General features: G+C 52.6%; 1 protein-coding gene and 1 long non-coding RNA gene across 8 annotated transcripts; one reads left to right on the top strand and one right to left on the bottom strand.

The window, feature by feature from the left end:
• Window positions 1-561: 561 nt before the first annotated feature.
• Window positions 562-21167, top strand: LOC105705156 (uncharacterized). 7 transcript variants are annotated; one of them, XR_002478980.2, is made up of 9 exons: window positions 562-745; window positions 1682-1910; window positions 2223-2345; window positions 6250-6377; window positions 13642-13772; window positions 15914-15990; window positions 17862-17966; window positions 19274-19503; window positions 19659-21167. It is a non-coding gene; the product is annotated as an uncharacterized LOC105705156 (long non-coding RNA). The 7 variants fall into 7 exon arrangements; XR_001104608.2 differs by having other exon boundaries at window positions 1682-1914; XR_001104609.2 differs by lacking the exon at window positions 2223-2345 and having other exon boundaries at window positions 1682-1914.
• Window positions 716-26933, bottom strand: DMBX1 (diencephalon/mesencephalon homeobox 1). The gene is made up of 5 exons (XM_064372307.1): window positions 26883-26933; window positions 10601-10766; window positions 6578-6756; window positions 5949-6297; window positions 716-4896 (listed from the first exon to the last, which is right to left on the bottom strand). Exons 2-5 carry the CDS (start codon window positions 10752-10754, stop codon window positions 4457-4459), a joined length of 1122 nt encoding a protein of 373 aa, XP_064228377.1. The 5' UTR covers window positions 10755-10766; window positions 26883-26933; the 3' UTR covers window positions 716-4456.
• Window positions 26934-27411: the final 478 nt, after the last annotated feature.

Raw genomic sequence — 27411 nt, 5'->3', positions numbered from 1 at the left:
TTTCTGCACTTACTGCCTGTATGTACAGTCTCGCCATCTATCTCACGGTCTCTCTTGAGCATCGTGAATGTGCTCATACACACACAGATGCAAGCAGACACTTACGAATTCATAGCACAGGTTCTCAGACCTGCAGATAGACTTATAATAACACAGACACACCACAGCGCACCGTGGCAGAAAACCCTTCATCCTCTGCTTGCTCACCTCTGAGGACAGAGTTCACACCCTCTGAAGGCCTCCCTCTGCCCTGGAGAACAGCTCTGGCTGCAGATCCAAATGTGTATTCCTACCACTCCCCTGTGGCCCTGGCTTACTTGCAGTTTCCCACAGAATCCCCTGCCTCTCTCTGTCCTGCAGACCCATCCTGCAGCCTCCCCTGAAAACTCCCAGGCATTGCTTGTCCCGGGGGCGGGCGTCTCCTGTCCCCGCTACTCTGCCACTTGTGCTTGGGTGAGGTCCAAACAGCCTAGAGAAGATGGAACCCTCCTCCATTATCTGCTCCCCTGCAGCCACTCCAGAGTGGCATCCGGCTGCAGATTAGTAAGGGCCACAGGGAGAGCTACACTACACAGTCAGAGTGACAATGCCAATAGTGAGGTAGGCCGGCCTCCCTCCCCACTGGCCACGTCAACAGAGGGGCAGTGAACAGACCTGGAGACCCTGCCTGTTCAGCCCACTGCAGGCATCTCTGGGAATGAAATGGACTGAAGTCTGGGCTGCTGGGTTCTCTTTTATTCACCAGGTAAGACAAAGAACAGGTCACAACATCACAGGGAATAAGACTGACAGAAGGACAGATACACAGAGTGTCATGCTGTACTACATAGGGGGCAGGGGAGGGGACAGGCAGGAGTGAATTAAGTCTTGCTTTTTCAACCAACAGAATGAATAAATACAGTACACAGTGTTTTTGCCATGGGCTGGCACGACCTCTAAGCACAAATGGTCACAAAACAGCTGGTTTGGAAAGCAGTCTGTACAGCCCACCAGCCTTGGAGTTGGGGTGGGGACACAGGTCCCTGGACCATGCTCTGGGGGAGTGAGGAAGCAGGGAAAGGGAGACTCGGATAGGAGGGAGGGGCCAGGCATGAGGCATTCCACATTCTGCGAAGGGACAGTCAGAGCTTGAGCCTCTGGTCTGAGGCCCAGATTGGCCCAGCAGGCCTGAGGGGGGCTCCAGTATCAGGTGTGGTGGGCCTGTACCCTCTGCCCACCAGAAGGGATGCGCGGTGCTGCTTACAAGTGTGCTCGGAGGAGATGCATGGTGCCGCTTACCAGTGTGTGTGAGACAAGAGCGTGCTCTGCTCTTGCTCTCCAACTGCTTTCATACCCAAGGCTGGTGCCCTAAACTTGAGAGCCCTCCAAGGGCAGGACCACATGGACCTTTCCTGCCTTCTCTGGGTTTGTAGATTTGGGCCAATTGAATGGGACAAGTGTTAACAACATCTCAGGGAAGCTGGGCTGCTCCTGAGTGGGCCTGCCTCCCGCCATGACAGAACGTTGCCCCTCAGGAGGTCAGGGGAGGCTTCCTGAAGGAGGTGGTGATATCCAGGGCTGTTGGATTCCAAGGCCCAGTAACAATCACTCATACCCAGGAACTGACAAAAAGTGTCAGTCTAAAAGCAGCTAGGAAGCTTCCCATACCTTACCAGATGATTATTTTTTGTTTTCAAAACAGAACTTCCTGGAGCTAATCCCAGAGGACAGTGGATGGGCCACTGGCCACAGAACCCCTCCCAAACCAAAAACCTCCTCTGTCCCCCCTGGAATCTGCCAACTTCCCACAGCGCTGCCTGTCTCTTCTCCGATGCTCCCATGGCTGGTGGATTCCCCTTCCAGATTCCAGACCCAGCAAGACACTTGAGGATTCGGAAACCCTCAGCTGCCTGTCTTGGTGCTTGCCACATGTAGGTGAGGTCTTTAGCCTGGATTCCAGGCCCCTTAGCCCCACCTCTCGTGAAGCCAGCCACCCCTTTCCCGTGGTCTATGGAGTCTCATCTCTGCTGCTTTGTTCAAACGATTCTCCTGGCCCAGACTACCATCTCCCTCACCTTTCTCCTGTCCAAAGCCTTCTCCATCTGCCCCAGCCGAGGCTGACCCCCTCAAGGGTGATAGACATTGACTTCTCCGCAAACCAATCCTAGCAGGACACCAATAGAACCTCTCTCTTCCCACTGAGAGAGGAGACAAGCCTTAAGAATCTTTACTCTGGTTTTCAGATCAACGTCTTTAAGCAGGGGTCGGAGTGTTCAATGGTGAGCCACCAAGAGTTGGGGAGCATGACCAAGAATTTGTCCAAGCCATCCCTTCCCACTGCCCAGAGCCCCTGAGATCATGCAAAGGTATGAAAATGGGGTGACCCCAGAGACTGGCACTGGAACTCAGGAAAATCAGGATCAAATCCAGATTGTCTGAACTAGAGGGGATCCATTATACTTATGGGGAAACTAAGGCAGTATCTACAGAGAGGCTTAGGTGCACAGCACACCTTGCTCCACAGCAAGGCTACAGTAATTTTCTAATTCATACGTTGTGCTTTTGAGAACCTTCTGTCATTGTCAATTGAACTAAAAACTTCAGTCCTGCAAGGTTGTGAGCACAGAACGCAGAAAGTAGAGCTGGCTAGGAGCTTACAGCCATCTAACCCAGACAGGGAAACAGACCCAGAGAGGCTACAGGCTTGCCCAAGGTCACACAGCTTTTTTTTTTTTTTTTTTTGAGATGGATTCTCACTCTGTCGCCCAGGCTGGAGTGCAGTGGCATGATCTCGGCTCACTGCAACCTACACCTCCCAGGTTCCAGCGATCCTCCCTCTTCAGCCTCCCGAGTAGCTAGGATTATAGGCACGTGCCACCACGCCTGGCTAATTTTTATATCATTAGTAGAGATGGAGTATCACCACGTTGGCCAGGTTGGTCTTGAACTCCTGACCTCAGGTGATCTGCCTGCCTTGGTCTCCCAAAGTGCTGGGATTACAGGCATGAGCCAGCACCCCCGGTCAGTCACACAGTTTTGAAAGGGAGTTTGCTGATCTGGGTTTCCTGGCTATAAACAGGAACACGTTTTCCATGCCAGTGACTAGTTGGAGAGAAGCCCTTACCTCCATAACTGGCTCTGGCGCAGGAAGCCCACAGAAGCCTAAGCCTTTGCGCTGCTGTATGCTTTGCACGCACTGTGTGCAGGAGCAGAGTTCAACCTTCATTCCTGGTCAGCCAAACCCCTGCCATGGACAGTACCTGCTGGATGTGGAGGCTGGGCTTATGGGAGAGGAGCACCAGCCCTGGTGTCTCTGAGAGCACCTCTTCCCCTGCTGCCACACTCCAACTAGGGAAGTCCCTCCAAATTTAGCTCTAGAGCCCTGTGGTCAGTCCTGGCTGAATGCTGATACCAGGCCTCTGTCTTTGGAGGATTTGCAGGCAGGAATGCTGGCCATTCTACTGCCTGCCCAGCCTGACTACTGCCTCCTCAATCTTGGGAATGAGGACCTCAACACTGAGAAGAGAGAAGAGAAAGTAATTCATGACACCTTCTAGATGCCAGCCTGGGCGAGGGTGGGAGTAGGAGCCAGTGCCACCTCCCACCTGCAGCTCCAGATCCCCAGGGTCTCCAGCTAGGGGCTTGTTGCTTCTATTGGGCATGGAAAGGAACAGCTGCCTAGAGAGGGTGCGGGTGCAGGGAGGAGACAGGCAGGCAGGGCAGAAGGGAGGGAACAGAAGGAGTGGAACGAGAAGTAGCAAAATTACTAAAACCCAAAACCAGCCACAACCCCGAACAAAACATAGCTTAAGAATTGACAACACCAACACAGCCAGCACTAAAGGAAGAAACCAAGGGCACAGGGAGAGACAGGGAGAAAGATCCAGGGTGGAGAATACAGAGGCTGGGCGGAGATGCGGGCAGGGACCAGGACAGAGACCGGAAGAGGGAGATCAAGGGAAGAAGAAGGAGAGAGAAGCAGAAAGAGAAGGGATGGCTAGAGTAAGCCACAGAGGCCGCAGGGCAGGGGTGGGAGGGAAGAAGAGATGGGGGCCGGGCAGGGGGCCTGGGGCAGGCAGGTGCCTGAAAATATAGCTTTATATATTTATATTTATATCTCACATTCCACACATAGACTCACTAGGGGGGCAGAAGGGGAGGGAGGAAAGGGAGGAGGCACTATTGAGATGGGGATCTAGCCAGGGAGAGCCTCTCACTTGCTGGAGGAAAGCTTGGGGCACCCCAACCTCTCACCTCCTCCCCATTCGGCCTCCAGGGGGTCCAGGCAGGGCCATGCAGAGGGTGTGTAGGTGTGGGCTTCACTTCGGGCTGGGTATGGGGAAGCAGGGCAGGGAATAGGACACCAGGCCCTAGGATCCCTGGGCTCATGGAGTTAACTCCTTGAGAGCCACCTGGGGATAACCACAGGGTGAGGAAGGGACACCCAAGACCCCTGGCTGGGTTGGAGGCCAGACAGTCAGTTGGGCAGTGTGTCGAGTCCCAGGGAGGCTGCGTGCTGCTTAGCCCGGAGCCGCAGATTCTCAATGCTTGTGGTTTTACTGTTCAGGGTAGCTGTTGCAGGAGCCAGGCCCGCTGGGGGTGCAGGCAACAGTGGGGACCCCCACACACCCTGGTGGGCAGCAGCGGCTGCTGACAGGGACTGGTAGTAGGACTGGCAGTGCAGTGAGCCCAGTGGGGCCATGTTGACACCCAGGTAGGGCACAGCGGCGGCAGCAGGGGTGGGACCCCCCACTTCGAAGGATGAGTAGTGCACCAGGTTGTTGGTGGCTGCCATGTGCTGACGGAATTGCTCCTGCAGACGAAAGAGGCTCAGCGGGGACGAGGAGTAGGAGTGGGAGGGGCCCAGGAGGCCACCCCCTGGGGCCGCAGGAGGGAGGGTCAGGCTGCCTGGGGAATCTGCAAGCAGAGAACCCAAGAACAAAGCACTCAGGACAAGAGCATTTGTCTGCAAGGTGAAGTGCGCTCAGCCTTCTCACCCCCTTGGCGCTACAGACAAGACAGGCTTCGGCTAAAACCACATCCATCCCATCCCAGCCAGGGCATCCCCTGAAGCAAGGCTCAGAATCCTAGGAGAAAGGGACCCAGGCTTCCTGGGAAAGCTCCGGGGGCTCTGCCAAGGCCCCCATGTCTGTCTCTTTTTCTTTTCAAGGGCTGTAACTTCCCCTCCCGCTCCCCTGCCCAGCGCTCCCATTCCCTCCCTCCAACCTTCAGCTCACAGCACCGTCCCCTCCCTGCTGGGTTTAGGGTTTGTGTCTGAGATTTGCCTCATGCCAGAGCTCTGTTCCTTCAGAAATGTGCTCGGAGTCTCTGCTGCACGTGAGAATCTCTGGTACCAATGCAGTATTTGCCCAGTATGCACCGGTTGTTAAAATATTGGAATACTGGCTGGGTGTGGTGGCTCGTGCCTGTAATGCCAGCACTTTGGGAGGCCGAGGCAGATCACCTGAAGTCAGGAGTTTGAGACCATCCTGGCTAACACAGTGAAACCCCGTCTCTACTAAAAATACAAAAAATTTGCCAGGCTTGGTGGCACGCACCTGTAGTCCCAGCTACTCCGGAGGCTGAGGCAGGAGATTCACTTGAACCAAGGAGATGGAGGTTGCAGTGAGCCAAGATCGCGCCACTGCATTCCAGCCTGGGCAACAGAGTGAGACTCCGCCTCAAAAAAAAAAAATTGGAATACTTCCAAATGGTTGATAAATAATTTTTGCCCTGAGCTCTGGCAGTATCCTTCCCCTGCTACTCAGCCCATCCCTCAGAACCCCCTGGACCTTCCCACAACTCTGCAACTAAAGGGTGAAGACCTGGCTCAAGCCTGCTGTGGCCAGTCCATTCTGATGGGCCATGCCCCTGAGGGGCAGTTGATTACTCCCTCCCTAACTCCGACCCACTTCACATGCTCAGGTCCCCTAGGCCCCAGCTCTCCCATGGCACCCCTCAGACCTCACCTGCCTTGGGGCTACCCCTCTTGCAGCCCAGTCCCTTGCTCTCAGCCCCAGGGCTCTTCTCAGCTTTGGGGTCCTCAGCCCCTGCCCGAGGATCCTCCTCACGGTCCGGCTGATCCTCAGGAGCTGATTCACTGGCCGACTGCTCAGACAGACTCAGGTGAAGCTCAGCAGGGGGGTCACCGCCAGGCAGACGTGGGGGCTGGTCAGTGTCCAGCTGGGTATCTGGAGTGGGGGCCTCAGTCTTGCCTTCCCCGTGGGAGCCCTCGGCCTCCTTCTGCTTCTGGAGCTGTTCCTTCTGCAGGCTGCGCTGCTTCTTCCGGAACTTGGCCCGGCGGTTCTTGAACCACACCTGGGGACAGGAGAGGAGCAGTCCGAGGTGGGCAAGAAAGAAGTGGAGTTGGCGTGGAGCATGGTGCTCCGGGAGAAGAGGTACGTGATAACATTGCCCCCGCCCCTCTAGAGAACACACACCCTCTGTCCCTTCCCAAACTCCCCTCCTATCACCGAAGGCTTTGATGGAGAGATCAGTTGCACCTTGGCACAGGGATGACATGCTGGCTCCTGGACAAGGCCAGACTGATGTCAGCTGGTGTTGTCTGTAAGGCCTAGTTAGGAGAGTTGGGCCCTACCTGCACCCGGGCTTCAGGCAGGTTGGTGCACATGGCCAGCCTCTCACGCATCACCACATCTGGGTAGTGAGTCTTCTGGAAGGTCTTTTCCAGGGCCTCCAGCTGCTGAGCCGTGAATGCTGTGCGGCTGCGACGTTGTTTGCGGTGCTGGGAACCATAACGGGCCTCCAAGATGATGTCTTGAAATGTACAGCCGTTGGAGGGCAAGGAGAGGGGGCCCATTTAATTATGGGAAATAGCTTTGAATCTTATCCTGCTCTGACCCACTGTGGATACCCAGGCTGCTGCCAGAGTTGGCCCTGGTCCTTTGCCCTTAGAAATCACCCATCCCGGCCGGGCGCAGTGGCTCAGCCTGTAATCCCAGCACTGTGGGAGGCCGAGGCGGGTGGATCACGAGGTCAAGAGATCGAGACCATCCTGGTCAACATGGTGAAACCCCGTCTCTACTAAAAATACAAAAAATTAGCTGGGCATGGTGGCGCGTGCCTGTAGTCCCAGCTACTCAGGAGGCTGAGGCAGGAGAATTGCCTGAACCCAGGAGGCGGATGTTGCGGTGAGCCGAGATCGCGCCATTGCACTCCAGCCTGGGTAACAAGAGCGAAACTCTGTCTCAAAAAAAAAAAAAAAGAAAGAAAGAAATCACCCATCCCCTCTCCATATGGCTGTGGGCTTTCAAGGTCTCTCCACCCCATTATGCAGTATCAGGACCACAGAGGTCTAACTCAACTCCACAAATGGCTGTCAGGCATACGATTGGGGGCGCAGTCTTCGTTATTTGGCATTGGGGGTGGGTAAGTGGGTATTGCCGTAAGATGGATACTGTGAGTATATTTTGAGACTCCATGATGCTAATAATCTATAAGTCTATATCACAAGAGTTCTAAGACCCTATAGCCCTTAGATTCTGAATACTAAGACATCTTTAGCATTAGAGTACTGGTCTCTGCCCATGAGAAGCCAGGCTGGGCTGGTACCCATCTCAAGGTCTAGTTAAGGGAGGACTGACTAGGCAAATGGAATTCACTGGCACTCCTCTGTTCTCTGAGTGTAAACCACCTCATCCCGGCTGGCCTAGAGTCTCTGATGGCAGGGTCTGAGGCTCCTGCTCTTCTGTTTCCTGAACAGAGAGCCTGGCTAGGGGGAAGAACAAAGAGGGGAGGGTGGGGGCAGCAGGGCTCAGGTCTCAGGTAAGGCTTGTTGCACTCAGTCTTGACCCTTGTGGCTGACTCCCCAAGGACAGAAGGACAAAGAGACCAGGTTCTAACCACTGCAGGCTTGGAGGGAAGACAGGACTATGGACCATTGATTCCACGGTACCATCCACATGTCTGGTAATATGATAACACCCAGGATAGGTACCTGCCTGGGGCTGGGGTCTAGCCTCCATCCTGGGGTCTAGCCTTCAGCCCTTTTGCTTGACTAGCCCCTGGAGGATAGATAGTAACATCTCTCCTCACTGTCTCCCATCATGTCATAATTGTATCCTGCCCTGTCTGTGGTGAAGGGAACTTGAGTCATCTCAGCCTCTGCATAGGGCTGCCAGAGTCCTTCCCCTGCACTTCAGGGAATGGGAAGTCATCCACAACACCCTAAATAGGAAGAGGCGGCCAGACACGGTGGCTCACGACTGTAATCCCAGCACTTTAGGAGGCCAAGGCGGGTGGATCACCTGAGGTCAGGAGTTCAAGACCAGCCCAGCCAACGTGCAAAACCCCATCTCTACTAAAAATACAAAAAATTAGCTCGGCGTGGTGGCAGGCACCTGTAATCTCAGCTACTAGGGATGCTGAGGCAGGAGAATCCCTTGAACTCAGGAGGTAGAGGTTGCAGTGAGCTGAGATCACACCACTGCACTCCATCCAGCCTGGGCGACAGAGCAAAACTCTGTCTCAAAAAAAAAAAAAAGATCAGGTGCGGAGGCTCATGCCTGTAATCCCAGCACTTTGGGAGGCTAGTAGATCCCCTGAGGTCAGGAGTTTCAGACCAGCCTGGCCAACATGGTGAAACCCCGTCTCTACTAAAAATAAAATAATTAGCCAGGCATGGTGGCGCATGCCTGTAATCCCAGCTAGTCGGGAGGCTGAGGCGGGACAATCACTTGAACCTGGGTGGCAGAGGTTGCAGTGAGCCGAGATGGCACCATTGCACTCCAGCCTGGGCAACAATAGGGAAACTCTGTCTAAAACAAAAAAAAAGAATAGGAAGAGGCAACTTGGTATCCAGGAAGCCCCAGACTTTGAGATACTTCTCCAGCTTAAAAAGGGAGCTCTGAACCCCTCACAGACTGACCTTAATCCTGGGCCTGACTCAGCCCTGAGCTCTTGCCGGTCATCCTGGGGCAGGGGAAGGAGTGGGGACTGCTCTGTCAGCCCCACTCTAGTTGCGGGAGGAGCAACAGCTCAGCATCCTACTGCTGGCTCCAGGGACAGCAGGGGTGGAGCTGGGGTAGGTGTCACAGGGAAGCCAGACTCTTTTTTTGTTTGTTTTGTTTTCTTTTCTTTTTTTGTTCTTTTTATTTTATTTTATTTTATTTTCTGAAGCCAGACTCTTTAAACCTTGGGCAGAGCCTCTGCTGGAAGGCAAGGCTTCCATACAAAGGCTCACCTGGAGTTCATGTTCTTCCTTCTAAAGAATTAGAGAGCTGGGGGTGGGCTGAACACCCCAGTTCCTCTGCCCTCACCGGTGGACATGAGCCCCTGTCCCTGACTCCTGTTTGTGCTCTGGTCCTCGGGTCCTGGAATACTCGGCGGACATGAGCCCCTGTCCCTGACTCCTGTCTGTGCTCTGGTCCTCTGGTCCTGGAATACTGTCAGGAGCTGATGTCACCACCAGGTTTGGCACAGGGCTGTATCCAACATCCCCACACTAGAAACTCAGGCCTCCGCATTGATCCAGGGAAACTTTTATTCACTGAGTTCTGCCCAGAGGCCTGGCAGAGTCTAAAGGAGTGAGACTGGCCATGCTCTCCTTGCCAGGCCAGTGCCATTATCCATGTGGAGTCCAAAGATCCCTTCCCATTCTGTGCCTTTCCTCATGTGGGCCCCCTACTCCTTGCCATGCCTTTTTGAGGCCTGGTTCCTGCCCCTATGGCCTTCAGAAAGCTCTCCCTGACTACCCCAGCTGATCCTGTTGCTCTGAGCTGCCCCAGCATTTGACCCTGGACATCCTCCTATTGTGCCCTCTTATGGGTCATGGGCACCTGTTCTCCCTAGGAGTTCCCTGAAGTTATCTGAGGCCTGTCTGGCACAGGGCTGGGCCCATGTGGGTTTACCAGCTGCTCAAGGCTCTGCTGAATACTTTGCATATGTTATCACAGATCACCTCCCAACCACCCTAGGGGATGGGCATGGCCATTGTCTCCTTTTTATAAAAAGAGAAACTGAGGCTCAGAGAAGAGAGCTGAGTGGGAAAGCCCCGAGCTGACTTCAAGTCTGGGACTCCAAAGCTCATATTTTTAGCCATGTTATTTTCCAACCCCACCCAGCCCAGATTTAGCCTCTCTGAGCCTCCATTTCCTTGTTCATAAAATGGAAATACTAACCTCTCCACATGGGGATTGGATGATTTGATATGCACAGAAAGAGAGATACCCCCACAGTGCCTAACCCACAGTTGGTGTCAAAACACAGAAGCCGTTATTTACAATTCCCTGTGCCTGAACTCTCCTTGCCTGGGCACTCTGGGCCTTTTCCAGCTACTTCCCAGCTGGAATACTCTGGGCCCTCCTACCTCATTTCTTCATCTGTGAGATAGGGCTAATGCATGCCTCCCTCATGGGCTTGTTATGAGAATTTGAAGGCATAGGGCAGCTCCAGCACCTTGGACAGTGTTGACAAACAAAAGACGCTCTGGATATACACACATAGCTTTGAATTGACATCTCTCTGTGTGCTAAGTGACCTGAGTCTTTTGGAGCTGCCTAGAAGAAGCTTGCCCAGTGTTCCCTCTCCTGTTTGCCTTCCAGAACCTCCTCCCCCAATCCCCACAGTCCTGTCTCCACGGTCCAGTCCCCAGGGCCCTTACCAGCCAGGCGCTCAGCCAATGTAAGCGCATGAACCGAAGGCCGGTAGTCGGGGGCATGCTGGGCCTGCTGGGCTGCCTGCTGGTGCAGGTTGTACATGGCGCTCAGTGAGTTCATGGCATGCAGCGAGTAGCCGTTCACCCCGTAGTGCTGCATGGCGGCATCCGCCTACGGATGGAAGAGGGAAAGAGACATGAGGCAGGGCTTTCAGACTCTGCCCTCAGGGAGACCCACCCCCAGTCCAGACTGGATGCCCACCTTCTTTTCTTTTCTTCTGTATCTTTTTTGAGATGAAGTTTTTGCTTTTGTTGACCAATCTGGAGTGCAATGGCAGGATCTCAGCTCACCGTAACCTCTGCCTCCCAGGTTTAAGTGATTCTCCTGCCTCAGCCTCCCAAGTAGCTGGGATTACAGGCATGTACTACTGCGCCCAGCTAATTATTGTATTTTTAGTAAAGAGGGGTTTCTCCATGTTGGTCAGGCTGGTCTCGAACTCCCAACCTCAGGTGATTCACCCATCTCATCCTCCCAAAGTGCTGGGATTACAGACGTGAACCACTGCACCCAGCTGACGCCCACCTTCTGATGAGGCAGAAGCTCTCTCTATCAGAAAGGAGCCTGTCTTGCCCATGGCTTGCCATGTAAGGGCTCTTGCATTCACTCCTTCATTCACCCACTCATTCATTGATTCACTCAGCAGGGCCGGTGTGGGTTTAGGACTCTGGGCTAGAACCCCAGGGCAGGCTAAAACCTCAACTCCACCACTGAGGAGCTTTGTGGCTTTGGGCATGTCACTTCACTTCTCTGACCCACAGTTTCTCTATCTGCAACATGGGGTTAATATCAGTACCTGTCTCATAGGGTTACTGCAAGGATTAAGAGAAGCCTTTACAAAGGACTGGATCATAGTATATACTCAAAAGTATTAGTTGTTGTGATTTACAAATTCATTTGCTGCTCTATGCAATCATCTCTTCATTCAATTACTCAGGCACTTACTCATTTTTACCTTCATTGATTCACTCACACACTTATTACTTATTCAACCAATACCCATTGAGGCCCACTTGGAGCCAAGCCCAGAGCTAGATTCCCCACTGAGGCATTTGCTTTGAAATGAGATAAACCCTAATGTCCTGCACAAACATAAGAATACTGTTGTTATGACTGTCATACGCTCACTGCCATTACCTCCCATTATTCTCACCGTATCTCCAAGAAGCAAGCCAACCAAGAATGATGAGCCCCACTTGCAGCTGAGTCTACTGAGGCTTAGAGAAAGAACAGCAACAAGTTGAGGTCACACAGCCAGTCCAGGGCCTGCCCCACTCCACATCCCTGCAGTCTTATTCTTTCATGACCAATTGTCCTAAGGAAATCTTCCATTCCTCAGAGAAGACATCCATCCTTCTGAGACAGCTCTGCCGTCAGCAGGAGGCTGCCAAGGTCCCATCCGGACCCTCACCCACCCTGCAGCAGTGTGAAATGTCATTTTTGGAATTGATTCCACATCTGGAATCTCCCCAAAACACAACAGTGTTTCCTATTTCCCAAGTGTGGGAGGTGAAAAGAAAAGGCTGGGGCAATGGCAGGTCCATTTGATAAAAGGAAGACATATGCAGGTATCTCAGCTCCTCACTGAAATAGACGCAGGCTATACAGAATCAGACATCCGCAGCATGCACACACACACACACACAGCTGCAGGCAAGCACACGCACATTTCATGCACAAATACACGTACGCAGACTCTTGGCAAGGCATTCATAGAGCTGGCCTATTCACAGACACAAAATGTCATTTCCTCACCATTCCACACACAGACATGCTCACAGATATCTATTCATGCAGCAGAGACATCTACACACAAACATTACACTCACACACATCCATTTGTATATTACACATATTCATCCAATACATATTTATCAAGCACCCACTTACTAAATAGCAAAGTCCCTAGCTTCATGGAATTTACATTTCTAGATGTGGGGGGATGTATAACAATGAATACAAATACACGTACTAATGTCAGACAGGAATACGGTCTCTGAAGAAAAATAAGGCAGGGGAGGAGGATGACAAGAGTGAAAGGAGAAATTGTTGTAGAACGTGTGGTCAGGAAAGGGCTCTCTGACATTTGAGCAGAAACTTGAAGCAAGGCACGTGGAGCTCTCGGGGAGACTTTCTAGGCAGAAGGAACAGCAAGGACAAAGGCCCTGGGGCATAGACAGGCTGTGACTGTAGAGCAGCAAGAAAACAAGGGTGGATGGAGCACAGACGGAGGGAGCAGGTGAAGGAGGTGAGGTTGGAGAGAGAGGGGCCGCTAGCCAGAGGGCTCCACCGCCCACCGTAATCCTATGGCTCAATGGAGATCCCATCTGGATTTTATCCTGAGTGTGATGGGATGCCCCTGGAGGGTCTTGAGGGGAGTAACATAATATGATCTTGGTTTTTTGTTTTGTTTTGTTTTTTTTCTGAGACAAGGTCTTGCTGTATCTCCCAGGCTGAAGTGCAGTGGTACAATCTCGGCTCTCCACAGCCTCAATCTCTGGTACTCAAGCAATCCTAGTGCCTCAGCCTCCCGGGTATGCTGGGACTACAGGCGTACACCATCATGCCAGGATAGTTTCTTAAATTTTTCTATAGAGACATGGTCTCACCATGTTGCCCAGGTTGGTCTCAAATTCCTGGGCTCAAGCAATCCTCCTGCCTTGGCCTCCCAAAGTGCTGGGATTACAGGCGTGAGCCACCACACCTGGCCTATGATTTATTTTTAAAAGCTCAATTTGGCTGCTATACAGAGAATAAACTGCAGAGGTGCAAGAAGAAAAGCGGAGAGAGCAGGCCACTAGGACACCGCAGAAGTCCAGGCTGGCGACCATGCTGCCTTCACTAGAGTGGGAGGAGGTGATGAAAAATGGTCAGATTCTGGTAGTTTGAAGGTAGAATCAGCATGATTGCTGATAGCTTAGTTATAAGATGTGAGAAAAATAAGCCAAAAAAAAAAAAATAGGATAACTCAAGTTTCCATTCTGAGCAGCTGAGTGAAGATGAGTCTTTTCCTGAATGAAGAGCACTGAGTTGGAGAAGCAGATCTGGGGAGGGAGAGAATGGAAATCAAGGTTTGGAGGGAAATGGCAAGAGTGACTGACATGTGAATTCAACTTCCAGGTAAGCATGTTGCATTGGCTGTTGGCTGTGGGAGTCTGGCGCTGAGGGCTAGATTTACAGATTCTGAGTCAGCACTCACACACTAGCTTCCTCCAACATTCACTTGCAGAAGCCTCCTCCACACACCAGAACCATAACCTCAAGGCAGAAAGCTAAAGGAGTGATAGATGACCGGGCGTGGTGGCTCACACCTGTAATCCCAGCACTTTGGGAGGCCGAGGCAGGCGGATCATGAGGTCAGGAGTTTGAGACCAGCCTGGCCAACATAGTGAAACCCCATCTCTACTAAAAATACAAAAATCAGCCAGGTGTGGTGGTGGGTGCCTGTAGTCCCAGCTACTCAGGAGGCTGAGGCAGGAGAATTGCTTGAACCCAGGAGACAGAGGTTGTGGTGAGCTGAGATCTCACCATTGCACTCCAGCCTGGGCAACAAGAGTGAATGAAACTCTGTCTCAAAAATAAATAAATAGATAAAGAGAAAAGAGTGATAGACATGGTGAGATGAAGAATTTACCCCTCAATATAACAGAATATATCCATAAACAAAGCTAAAAGGCAAACAACAAATTTGGAAAAATATCTGTTATATACTGTATATGCCATAGAGGAATTCATAAAAAATAAATAGCACAAATCAAATAAAAGGGACTATCCAGGCCGGGCGCGGTGGCTCAAGCCTGTAATCCCAGCACTTTGGGAGGCCGAGGCGGGTGGATCACGAGGTCAAGAGATCGAGACCATCCTGGTCAACATGGTGAAACCCCGTCTCTACTAATACAAAAAATTAGCTGGGTGCGGTGGCGCGTGCCTGTAGTCCCAGCTACTCAGGAGGCTGAGGCAGGAGAATTGCCTGAACCCAGGAGGCGGAGGTTGCGGTGAGCCGAGATCGCGCCATTGCACTCCAGCCTGGGTAACAAGAGTGAAACTCCGCCTCAAAAAAAAAAAAAAAAAAAAAAAAAAGGGACTATCCATAATATACAAAGAACTCTTATTTGGGAATAAAAAAATAAAGCTGGGTGCAGTGGCACACACCTGTAGACCCAGCTATTCAGGATGCTAAAGTAGGGGGATCACTTGAACCCAGGAGTTTGAATTCAGCCTGGGCAACATAGCAAGACCCCATCTCTAAATAAATAAATAAAAAGATGGTCACCTTAGTGAAAGATAGTCTGAGTAAATGAAGAAACAACTCATTAATAAAGAAATACAAATAGCCAACCGACATGACAAAAAGCTCAGCCTTACTTATAACCAAAGAAAGAAAAAGGCTGGGCTCTGTGACTTAGGCCTGTTAATCTCAGCACTTTGGGTAGCTGAGGTGGGCAGATCATTTGAGGTTAGGCGTTTGAGACCAGCCTGGCCAGCCTGGTGAAACACCGCCTCTACTAATAAATACAAAAATTAGCCAGGTGTGGTGGCCCATGCATGTAATCCCAGCTATTTGGAAGGCTGAGGCAGAAGAATCACTTGAACCCAGGAGGCAGAGGTGGCAGTGAGCCAAGATCACACCACTGCACTACAGCCTGGGCAACAGTGAAACTGTGTCTCAAAAATAAAAATAAGACATCATTATTTACCAATCAGATTAGCAAATATAAAGAAAAATTATTACACAGCGTTATCTAGAGGAGTGGGAAATGGTCCTTCTCCTACCTTGATGGCAGAAGAGCTATTTACTCCTTACATCAAAAGCCTTTACAGAGTACATCGCCTTTGACCCAACAATTCCATTTCTAGAAATGTATCCTTCAAGTATGCAGAGATATGTGTATGAGAATATTTATCACAGCACTGCCTGTGATTGCAAACAATTGAAAACCTAACTGTCCATCGAGAGAGGATTAGTTTAGCAAATGAGGGGCCGGTAGACCCACAGTGGAATACAGCACTGCAATTTAAAACGATGTGTATCTGTATGTGCTGATGTTCACAATATACTGTTGAGTGGGAGAAATAGGTAACAAAACAGTGTGCATGATGTGATCCCATTTTTGTAATGTATGTATAAATATGCATAGAAAAAAGTCTGGAAGGTGATACCCTTAAATGTTAACAGAGGTTATCTCTGGGAGATAGCAGATGGGATTACAGGTGATTTTCACATTTATATTATTTCTTTCTTTCTTTTTTGGTGGGGGTAGGGACTAGGAGGAGGTATCCACGTCTTTTGCTGGATATGAGGATGAAACCAGGCTCCAGAGTGTGTCAGAAGCTCCAGGTGAGGAAGGGGGAACAGAGTTTAGAAGTCATTTCATCCAACCCAACTCCTGCTATTGGAATGCCTCTCCCCCACCAAACTCAGGGCCTTTGTTGCTTTAAAATTCACTGCTGTTAATGTGGTAAGTGACATTTTAATTGACTTAATTATCGCTGATCTCACAGTTTTTGATGCACAACGCAGCTTTATTAACTGAAGCCAGAGAGATGCCTCTCTGGGCCCCACAATTGCCCCATCCCCGTGGCCCTCTGAGGGTCTCTGAGATCTTCCCAGCCCGGCCTGATGCCTTCCCCCTCCCCAGCACCAAGCACTACCAGACTACCTGCCACTCCTTCTCATCTCCATGCCTTTACTCTTGCTGGGCTCTCTACCTAATACACCATTTCTCTTCTTTCCCTTCACCTGACAAACTCTTCCCTCTCCATAAGGCCTAGCTGAACTGACCCCTCTTCAGAAATGGGGCCTTCCCCCGCTCTCCTCTGCCAAGGAATCTCTCCCCGCTCCAGGCTCAGATAAGATCTGTCTGTACAGATCGTAGAAATGAGGATGACCGCAACGGTGACAACAACAATACTAGCTATCATGTCCTGAACGCACTGTGCCGGACACCACACTCAACACCTTCGGTGGATTTTCTTCATTCTAGTGCCTGCAGCACAGTGCTGTGATGACACTTCTATCTCCCTGACTAGACCAGACTGAGCTCCTTGAGGGCAGAAACTATCTCATGCATTTCGATACACCCATCCCACCCCCAGATCACAGGTCTGATGCAGAAGCAGGGCTAGGAAATAAGGATTAGATGATGAATTAATGATCACAACTATGTATTAAATGCCTCTGTTACATCAGACATCTCCATCAATTCTCCCAACACTGTAGGAGGTAGAAAATGTTATACCCGTCTTCCAGATTCCAAAATGGAAGGTGAGAAAGATTGGATAATTTGCTAAAGGCCATGCAGTTAGAAAGTGGTAGAACAGGTGTCAACAGTGAAGTTCTTCTCACTAGCTAGTGTTTCCCAGCCCCAGTCACATAGGATCTTACCCCAGCATATTCCATTCCCTGATTTCTTTTTTTTTTTTTTTTTTTTTTGAGACAGAGTCTTGCTCTGTTGCCCAGGCTGGAATGCAATGGTGCAATCTCCGCCTCCCGGGTTCAAACGATTCTCCTGCCTCAGCCTCCTGAGTAGCTGGGAAGCACATGCCACCACACCTGGCTAATTTTTGTATTTTTGGTAGAGATGGGGTTTCACCATGTTGGTCAGGATGGTCTCAAATTCCTGACCTCGTGATGTGCCTGCCTCGGCCTCCCAAAGTGCTGGGATTACAGGCGTGAGCCACTGCACCTGGCCTCATTCTCTGATTTCTATCATCTCTGAACTGGTCCAAGACAATAGGAGGACAGCAAGAAAAAGCACATTCTGCTGGCAGAGGTGGCTCATGCCTGTAATCCCAGCACTTTGGGAGGCTAAGGTGGGCACATCACGAGGTCAGGAGTTTGAGACCAGCCTGACCAACATGGTGAAACCCCATCTCTACTAAAAATTCAAAAATTAGCCGAGCATGGTGGTGCATGCCTATATTTCCAACTATTTGGGAGGCTGAGTCAGGAGAATTGCTTGAACCCGGGAGGTGGAGGTTGCAGTGAGCTGAGATCGCACCACGGCACTCCAGTCTGGGGGACAGAGCGAGACTCCGTCTCAAAAAAAAAGAAAAAGAAAAGAAAAAACACATTCCCTCTGGCATGCATGCTCATGTGCACACTGTGTGCATGTGTGTGTGTGCTGTGAAATGAAGCCGTATGTAAGCCCAAATCTTCCCTGCTAAGCTTTTCTCCCTCCAGCTTCACACTCCTCTTCCTCACTACAGCTGGATCTCAAGGCCCCTGCTCTCCTCTGAGGCCACAGAAGGACCCTTGTCGGTGGATGCTACTTACCATCCAAGCTGCTCACATGCGGTCCCACACAGCCACAGGTCTGTGGCTCACCTCAGTGTCCATGTGTGGCCATGTGTGTACACAACCCAACTGGGATCCACCACATGACTGTATGTGCCTCTGTCTCTGTTTATGTGTGTATCTGGCTATTTTATGTGTCTCAGTGGGTGTGCATGCCTGTGAGCCCATGTGTACAAACAATATGTCTCTGAGTGTGTGACCAAGGAAATGTACACTAACTGGTACCCTGGAAAGTCATGTGGCCCCCGTCCCCTGCTGCTAGGTCAGTGCGCTGTGGCTCTTCCACCCCTGAACAGGGTGTGAGAGAGGACAAGAGAAAAATACAAAGAGAGAAAAAAAAGCAAGGAGATAAATCAACACAGAAAATAAATAATTTGTCTTAGCCATTGTAGTTTCTGCAACACCTAGTACAGAGCCTGGTACACAGTTGGTGCTTAGTAAATAGTAACTTCAAATGAGTGGGAAGGAATTTTAGACCAAGAGATTGTGAGGGAGGCAGGACCACCACAGCCTAGGATGGTCCACGGGAGGAAAGGGAGATCCGGAGTCCCAGCCCACGACCTCCTCTGTCCCAGGACTGTAGGCCTCGTGGGGGCAACTCCTGACTAGTGGGCCCTTTCCTAGCAGTAGGGGCAGCCAGGACCTGCACTACGGTGGTCCTCAGCCAGGCCCAGCCGCAGAACTGGATGGTCCACATCCAGTTCTGAATCCTGGTGGCCCCTATAGGGAGGCCCCCCAGGCTGGAACCTGCAAGGCCTGCAGGAGCCTCTAAACAGAGGCCCCGCACTCCTGGCCCCAGGCCGGGCCCTGCGTGGGCTCAGCCCACTGCACACTCCAAACAGAATCAATTATATATTTAAAAGGTGCCGCCCCGCAATTCCTGGCGAGCCAGGAGAGCCATCCATCATGGCGCGGCCGCGTTTCACAAGCTGTCGAATTGTGCTTACATTGGTTAAAAGAATCTTTATATTTCATTAAGCAAGCAGATCGGCGGATCTCCCGCCACAGGCGCCATATAGATGGCTTTAATTTTCCAAATCTGCAAATGCATCCGTTATGTCCCCGCGTCGCTGCTGGCTGCGGCCTAATGCCCAGCCAATCGAAGAATCAAGCAGAATTTTATTAGAGGGCATTTTTTATAAATTAACGGCAGCAGTACCATGAAAATGCATGCAAGACGTCTTTGATTAAAAGGAAAGTGGACCCTTCCTTGGGTCACACTCGGCTCAGCCACCCCACAGGCCAACCCCACCACTCTTTGCCTCTCTCTTTCCTTCTCTGAACTTTTAATTCTCCCTCAGTTACTTCTCATTCCTATTCACAGTGGAAACATGGCAAAACAACTTTATTTAGAGGAAAAGAAAGAGAAGCAGAAGAGGAAGAAACCAACATTCTCTGAGAGTCTCATCCCACCATCTATTCCAGGCATAGTGAGGCACGTCATCTCATTGACAACACCACCGGCCACCTCTCTTTGACCATCTCCTGCAAGCCAAGACTCATTTCACTCATTCCAGGTGTATCACCTAATAAACTTCAACACAACCCTTCCAGGTAGGTATAATTATCCCCAGTATATGGATGAGAAAACTGAGACTCAGGGAGATAAAGTCTCCTGCCCAAGGTTCCACAGCTAGTAAGCGGTGGAGGCGGGATGGGAACCCAGGTCTCTGAGTCTCTGAAGAGCTATCTGGTATTTATTTTCACAGTGTGACCAAGAGATAGGCCCTGGTGAGACTAGCCCTGAGTGTCAATGGCAGAGGAAGAGATGGAGAGTAGCCTGTTGCCATGGACTTTCTTCCCTGAGAAACGCTGCTGCCTTTATCTCTGGAGGTTCTCCAGTGACCCTCTGAGGGGAGAGGCCACTGCAACTGTCCCTCCTGCTTCGCAGTTTGGAGTCCAAAAGGACTTTTACTCTCGCAGGTAGAAGATCGTGAATACATGAACCCAGGAGCAGCAGGCCTGGGCTTCTGCCCCAACTCCAGGCTGCCCTGTGCCCTTGGCTAGGGTCCTACCATCTCTGACCTCTTCTGAAAGAGACCTTGTCATGAGAAGTGTGTAACCCAGGGCTGGCCAGCCACATATGAGGGAGGCAGAGGAGGAGGGACTCGTTCATGTGTATGCATGTGTGTGTGCACGAGTGCACGGGTGTTGTGGGGCAGGCTGAGCAAGATGACCTAGAATCTTTCCAACTCTGAGTCTTTGGAGCCAAGATTTTAAGGGAAGCTCTGTCCCTGGCACATGCCAGATACTCAGCGTCAGCACATTATTAATGTCTTACCCCAAGTCTACAGGGGAGGCACTATGATTATCTCCACATTGCAGATGAGGAGTTGAGGCTCAAGGAAGGTGAGTCCCCTTGGCTGGCCTGCTTGGGAATGGGGAAGTACCCCTGTTCCCACATGTGTCCTTAGTTCCAAGTTGCCAGGAATCTGCAGTGGGACCATAGGATGTAAGGGCTATGGAGATCCCAGTCCTACCCTGACCAAGGACCCTGCAGGCACACGGTTTGGGAGCAAACTTGACATGAGGACAACCCCTCTCAGATGCTGCTTATTCTACAGGGGCTTCTCCAAGAGCCCCAGATCCACTCATGGGTCACGCTGAACCCTCCACGCTCCCCAAATCTCCTGTCAGTATCAGGCACTCAAAGGTGCAGAAAGCCAGGGATCAGCCTCTTCCTCCCCCTGCCAGGGGCCAGATTCTTCCCAGCCAGGGATCCCCACCAGAGGGTGCGGTGGGCCAGGCCTCCTTTGAAACAAACAGACCCATCTCTCAGACCAGTTCTACCAGATACCTTCAAAGCCATATTTCTTAAAAGTCATATCCAAATTTGTCATCTCCCCTTCCTTCCTCCTGTACCCTCCCCTGACCATTGAGCCAGGGCCCTCCAAAGCTACCAGGTGGCTGCCTTCCACTCCGGGACTGCTGTCTCTCCATCAGCATGACCTGGAGAACTCCAGACTCCTCACACTAAGCTTGGACACCCCTTTCTCCAGGGAGCCTCTCCTGCCACCCCCATCTTACTGATTCAGAAATGGAAGGTGAAAGATTGGATAAACTTGTTATAATCATCCAGTTTTAGCACTGGTTGGGTCCAGAAGTCACTGACTGGGTCTGGTGACTTCTTTAAATTCCTATCCTTACCAAATTGTAGTTGCCTGTTTGCCTACCTTTTGCCAGAGTTTTATAATAAATAACTATTATTACTAGCTATCCTCATAGAGACCTGACTGGCAGCATCTCATTTAATCTTCACAACAACCTCATAATCCCCATTTGACTGCTGAGGAAGCTGAGACCCAGAGAGGTAAAGTCACTTGTCCAAAGCTACCCAGCTAAGCAGCTTAGACAGGATGGAATCCCGGGAGACTAACTCCAAAATGTGAACTCAGTGCCCACTAGAGCTCTTACCTTTGATTGGGGGCAGGGTTTGGTTCCCCAGCTAGTACTCAGTACCCAGTGCCCAGAACAAGAACCTGGAGGCCCGAGTCCTTGCCTTTCACCATTCAGACATTCACTCCACAAAGCAAGATGGAGCCACTGCTTGTTGAGTGATGGACTTTGGGAGTAGTGTCATGAATTCCAGCTCAAGGCGCTCAGATTCTAGGGGAATTGCAGATGGTCACATGACCAGCTCTGGGAGATGAGAGAAGGCAAGCAGAGCCCAGAAATGAGTGAGCCAAGGCCCAAAGTTTCCTCCTCACCCTGCCTGCTCTGCCCTGCCCCAGCAGGGAAAATCCAGTGTCCTCATCAGAAGCCAAGCCACCTTCTGGCCACAGCTGCGGCCCTGACCTTGTCACAGACTAAGCTCTAACCCTATCCTACATGAGCCCTGGCCACTGCCCTCACCTTGGCCATGTTCCCTCCCCCTGCCAGTGACATAGACACCATGACCCTCACGTCACCACCGTTAACCCCACATTGCCTTGATCCATATGGGAAGAGGATGAGCTGTAGAGGTCAAAGAATCTGCTCATCCTCCTTTCATCTCCGCTGAGGGCTCCCAAAGTGAGCCTGGAGTTGGAGCCATGCATGGCAGGCAGGTGGGCTTAGAAGTACGTGGCTTTGCAAGGGTCAGATTAGAAGGGGTGCTGGATGTCATAAGGGGCACATAGAGCTCATAAATTTCTCAAAGGAGATTCTCACCTCCCCTCTTGGCTCAGGGATGGGGCCCCAGTGATTACGAGAAGAACCCACCGGGAGAGCTCCAGGGTCCCGGTGGGTCTCAGGGCCGACCACCGGCCATCAGCCCTTTGAAGGAGTCGGGGCTCTTAGTTCCTACACAAACTGTTATCCATTAACATCCAATTATCCCTTGGTCCGAGCCATTAATTATAAATCAGCCGCTAATTGGAGTAATTAGCCCCCCGCAGGCTAATGGGCCGAGACTGAGGGAGGCCCCTCCGCCTACAGTCCTCCAGTTTCCCGAGGTCCTTAATGTTGAGGGTGCAGAGAAATCAGGCGGTTGGAGGTAATTTTTTTTTTTAAGGTGGCAAAATGCAGCCAGGGAAGGGAAAGAAGATAGGAGAAGCCACTTTTTTTAATTGCTTTTTCTCGAATCTGGTCCAGCTTCAGCATTTGAGAGCAGGCAGGTGGCGGAGGAGGCCGAGGGACCTAACTGCAGGTCTTAAGAGTAGAGTTGTCTGGGTAATTGCTTGATTCTCTGCTTCCTTTCTGGCAGAGATCCAGCTAGCGCACTGGAGATCGAGGAGACTTGGGCAGAGCTAAGATGGAGCAGGTCATAGGTTAGGACCTCAGGATGTTCCTGGCCTCTCCATGGTGCAGAAGTGGCGGCCCTGCCTTCTGGGTTAGCCCTGGCCCAAAGTCCCTCAGGGATGACCTGGTCTGCTCTTGGCCATCTAGATTCAGGCTGGGGCTGGGAAACAGGGACTTCAGAGTCCCCTGTGGAGCAGAGCTGCTCCAAGCCCAAGTTAGGGCCTCCAAATGGCTGGAGGAACTCAGAGGAGGCTCTGTTCTTCGGGCACAGAAAGGACGGTTCCTGCTCTGCACACTGACAGCTCTGCACACTGACAGATGTACAACGCATCGGGGACGCAAACACACCCTGGAGATAGAGCCGTGGAGGGTGGAGGGGGCTGCAAAATCCAGTCAGCTCCACTGGCCTCGGGCACATTGAAGCAACGTCCACAGTGGCAGTAGGCTGGCGGGAAGAAGTGACGCTGTTCGGGAAATGTGCTCCCTCCTGCCGCTCTCGTATCCAGGGAACTCCCCTTTTGCCGGCGAAAACCTGGCTAAAGTCCAAACAACAGCTGGGGCCAGAGCTACCAGAGCTCTGGTCTGTGCAAACTGGGATCTGTGGTCTGTGCAAACTGGGAGGTCCACCCATCAGGCAACACTGGGGCCAAGTCAAATAAGCTCGGAAGAACAGACAAGTGACTAAATAGAGAGGCCACTGAATCTGATAAGGGACAGCCCAGCTCTGTGTCCTTCTCACAGAAGGGGAAACTGAGACTTGCTCAAGGGCAGACAGGAAAGGCACTCAGTACAGGATGAATGTGCAGACCAGAACACATGCCCCGCCGGAAGCTCACCCACCCACCCCAGTGCCCCCCCACCCCCGCCCCACACACTCATTCAGTAATGGGCTTTGGCGGGCAGCAGTGGCGTCGCCCGGGGCCTTGATTAGATATTTATTGCTGTCATTTACATGGGCACCGCGGGGCGGCCGAGCGAGACTGTGGGGAAGGGGTGGAATTGAGGGCGAAATGGGAACGCAGGGGTGGGGGAGGTGAAGACTGGCTCCTCGAGGATTTAGGACCGGCCAGGAGAGTAAGCTTCAAGGCCCGGAGAGAGTGGCGGGAATAGGGAGAGCGGAGGCCAAGCAAAAATGTAGACGCACCCTGCCTGGGGCTTCGTGGGGCTTCTGCGCAAAGCAGGGCCGTGACGCTTGGGACTGTTGCCCTAGGGGGTATCTGCGTTTGCTGAGCATGTGTGTCTGTGTGAGTTTAGCCTGTGAGTATGGAACTGTGTCTATCAGAGGGGTTTTGTGTGGTTTAGTGGATCTGCCTGTTCCTCTTCTTGTGTGACTTCTCAAAGTGAGTCTGAGTGTGATACCCATAGCCCAGGTGACTCTAACCCAGAAGTCCCGTTCTGTGTGCCTGTCAGCCTCTATACGTGTGTCTGTGTACGATCGCCAATTTAGACAGCTGGCAAATATGTGTGCACACACAGCATTCATTCAGATACGGGGGACTGCGCCTCTGGATCTAGTTCTCCCCTTCCCTCAAAAACCACCGGCAATGTCCCCATGTTCCAGTCACACCAGATGGGTTGCTCCTCAGAAGGACCCTGGCCTCCGGGAGGCTGACACTAAGGGCTGTGGTGGACTTCTCATTCCAGGCTGTATGCTCCCAGAGCGCTGAGGCCCAGGAGGGGATGGAAACTTTATTTCCTGCTCAAAATCTGCAGTGTGTGCGTGGGTGTGTGCCCGTAGTGTGTCAAGTGCAAGTTATATTTAAGAATGGAGAAGCAGCTCATATTTCCCGACCACATGGGATTGTGCATGTGAAAGTGGCCAGGACAGGGGTGCAGGGATCCTGCAGACACTCACCAGATGCCCATGAAGCTGACCCGTAAGCCCGCTTATCCGGCAGAGACCTTCCAGAGGCGCGAGTCCTTGCCTTTCACCATGGCCTTTCGCCTGGAGCGGGTTTCCACTCCTCTGCACCTCTGCCCTTCTGTTCTGCATTCCGTTCAGGATCTGGGCTGCCAAATTCCCACCTCCTTGCAGGAGTTGGTGCCCCCAAGGTCTGCAGGGGTGGGGTATGGTGTTTACCCCCCTCCTGAGTAGCAATGCCCTGCTTCTTTTCCCAAGAGTGTGTCTACCCCAGCCATAGAGGAGAGATCTTTGAGCCAATTATCCAGATAATTTTCTCTCACTAGGTAGCAAATTCGATTTTTTTTGAACACGTAGACATATATATAAACACAGCTGGTTTGCAGAAAGGGGAGGTAAGAACTAAATTCATTGGTCCTTAGGCCAGAGTGCCTTTCCGTTTGAGGGGAAGACCAGGGATGAGCGTAAGTGAAACACAAATCCCTGAAAAATTGAAAACGACCCCCACTACGCCCACCTAAAACTAACAGGCCACAGAACTTCCTAGAAAGGGATCAGACAGAGCTGACCCGCCTGCAGCGCAAAGGAGCCCCAGCACTAGAGAGAGGAAAGGACTCTGGTCGTCCTGCCATCGCCACAGCCAGCTGGGAACTTGCACAATTTCCTCGGATGTGGAGCACACAACCCCTGCGGTGCCGACAGCCCCTTCCTCCGAGGCCCATCGAGTCAATAAAGCCCTCCTCTTTCCCCGATGTCCTCAAAGCGGAGCTGCTCTTAGAAAACCAGCAACGGCCCACCCTGCCACGGCCTCGGATAACTTTTGTCAAACGAAAAAGACTTTCTGGGGCCTGGGTTTGAACTAGCGGAGGTGCCCCAGAACCCGAGGGTTCTCGGCTTTGGGGAATTGCATGCTTGAAAAGAGGGTGAAAAGGCCTCGAAGCTCGTCCTCCTTGTTTCCCCATTCCGAGACTCCTTCCTGCCCCAAATCACAAGCCTAAGGAGCCCACTGCCTCCCAAACTGAGTGTGGCTGGAATCCAGGAAAAGTCGGGGCCCCAGATTTGGTGCGAATTTGGGGAAGAGGAGGTTTCTCTCAAGCTCCTTAAGTGCACTAGCAGTGCCACCGAAGCCCCTGCGCAGGTTCCGGGAATTTGTGACCGTCAGAAAGTTCAGCCGGTGGTGCCTGGAGCCCTTCATAGCCTATCAGGGCCCCTGGCCTGTCGTCGTCCGCGACCAAGTTACGGCCGTCCGGTGTGGGCAGCCCAGAGAGGAAAGACCCTGGCAGTCTCCCCAACCCTTTGACCGCTCCCCTAGAAGCGCCCCGAGAGCCGCTCTGGGGACTGCCCCCAGCCTGCCGTTTCCCACCGGCGCTCGCCTGATCCACGCCAGCTGAGGCCTCGGGAGGCAAAACGAATTCCAGGGAACCAGGGCCACTGCGCCCCAAACACCCACCTGGAGGACCCTAGCCCGAGGCCACGTCTACGAGAGCAGAGGCTGGCTGAGCGCCGAACCGCCCTCAATTGGAAAATTTGTGCAGAATCGCAATCGAGAGAAAAGGCACACTTGGTGGCAGCTGAGTTTGAACGGGATCCGCGCGGGCGAGACCAGAGCCAGATCCCGGGCAATGGCCAGGGCACTGCGGGGTTCGCGTGGACCAGGAAGCTGGGGGGGTGTGGGTGGCCTCTGCGCTCCGCGGGCTGGGAACTGGGCCGCCGGCAGCGCCCCCTCCCCAGCCTCCACCCCAGGCTTCGCGACTCCCCGGGCCGCATCTGCTCAGCATTACGCCGGCCACCTCCCTCTCCGCGCCGCCCCCTTCCAAACTAAGAAGGATTTGTCTCCGCTTAATATCCAAACCTCTTTTGTATTTTTTTTTTCAGGGGCGAAGTAATATCTTCCAAATGAGGCAAAACCGTGACGGATCCGAGGCGTTCTCCGCGGGTGCCTGCTTCTCCGTGGGCCAAGGCCTGCATCTCCGCCTTGGCGCGTCTCTGCCCAAGGCTCGCCCTTGGCTCTCTCTGCCTCGGAATTTCGAGTTCTGAGCTTTTTCTGTTTTCCTAGATTGCTCGCTTTCTGCCTCCGTTTTCAGCCCCGGGTATCGCTTCCTCTGTCTCACCATGGGTCTCTCTATCCCCTACTCTCCGTCTTTCTGGAGTCCCTCCACTTCTTCTGTCCCTGCGCCTTCCGTCTGTCCCCAAGTCCCTGGCCCCCTGCAAACTTTCTGATCCGCCCAGTGGGTCCGGGACTGCAGGACCCCAAGAGAGAAGGCTGTCCCCGGGGCCTCACGGCCCGCGTCCTCCCCACAGCGACAGTCCCTTGCCCTTCCCGGCTCGGCCCGCCAGCCCTGCCCGCTCGTACCTGGTCAACCCGGCCCGCGCCGCCGCCGCCGCCGCCGCCGCTGCCATCTACGCGCGCCGGGGCTGGGGCTGGAGTTTTAAACTGCGTTTCCCGGGCGCCCGGCTCGGGCCCAGACGCTTCCTAATGGCCCTGGTGGCTGCCAATCACGCGTTGCTCCCGCCCCGCCCCGCCCCGCTGGTGCCGCAGCTCCCGGCCAAGGTGGCCCGGACCCGACAGTCGGTGGATCTGAGCGCCGGGCCCGCGTCCGTCACTTCTAGCGAATCTCTGCTCCTCGATCTCTGGCTCCCGGTCCTGGGATCTCTGCCTCTCTTGGGTCCGCGGAAGCTGCAGGCCGATCCCTGGGGTGTTGAAAGGTCTTGAGAAACCTCCCTCTCCTGTGTCCCACCCGGATGCTTAGCACCTGGGGTCTGTAGAGGTGGCCTGGGGACGCCCCGACGGACTTCCGGCCTCACTACCCCGTCAAGGTTGGTCTGGAGCTGCGCGCACACATACGCGCGCACACACACCCCTCCCCATCAGTTCCACACCA

This window comes from Aotus nancymaae, unplaced genomic scaffold, assembly GCF_030222135.1.
Source record: "Aotus nancymaae isolate 86718 unplaced genomic scaffold, 86718_ANA_hifiasm-v0.15.2.pri h1tg000007l, whole genome shotgun sequence".
NCBI classification, from domain to species: domain Eukaryota; kingdom Metazoa; phylum Chordata; class Mammalia; order Primates; family Aotidae; genus Aotus; species Aotus nancymaae.
This window is presented reverse-complemented; position numbering and strand designations above follow the sequence as displayed.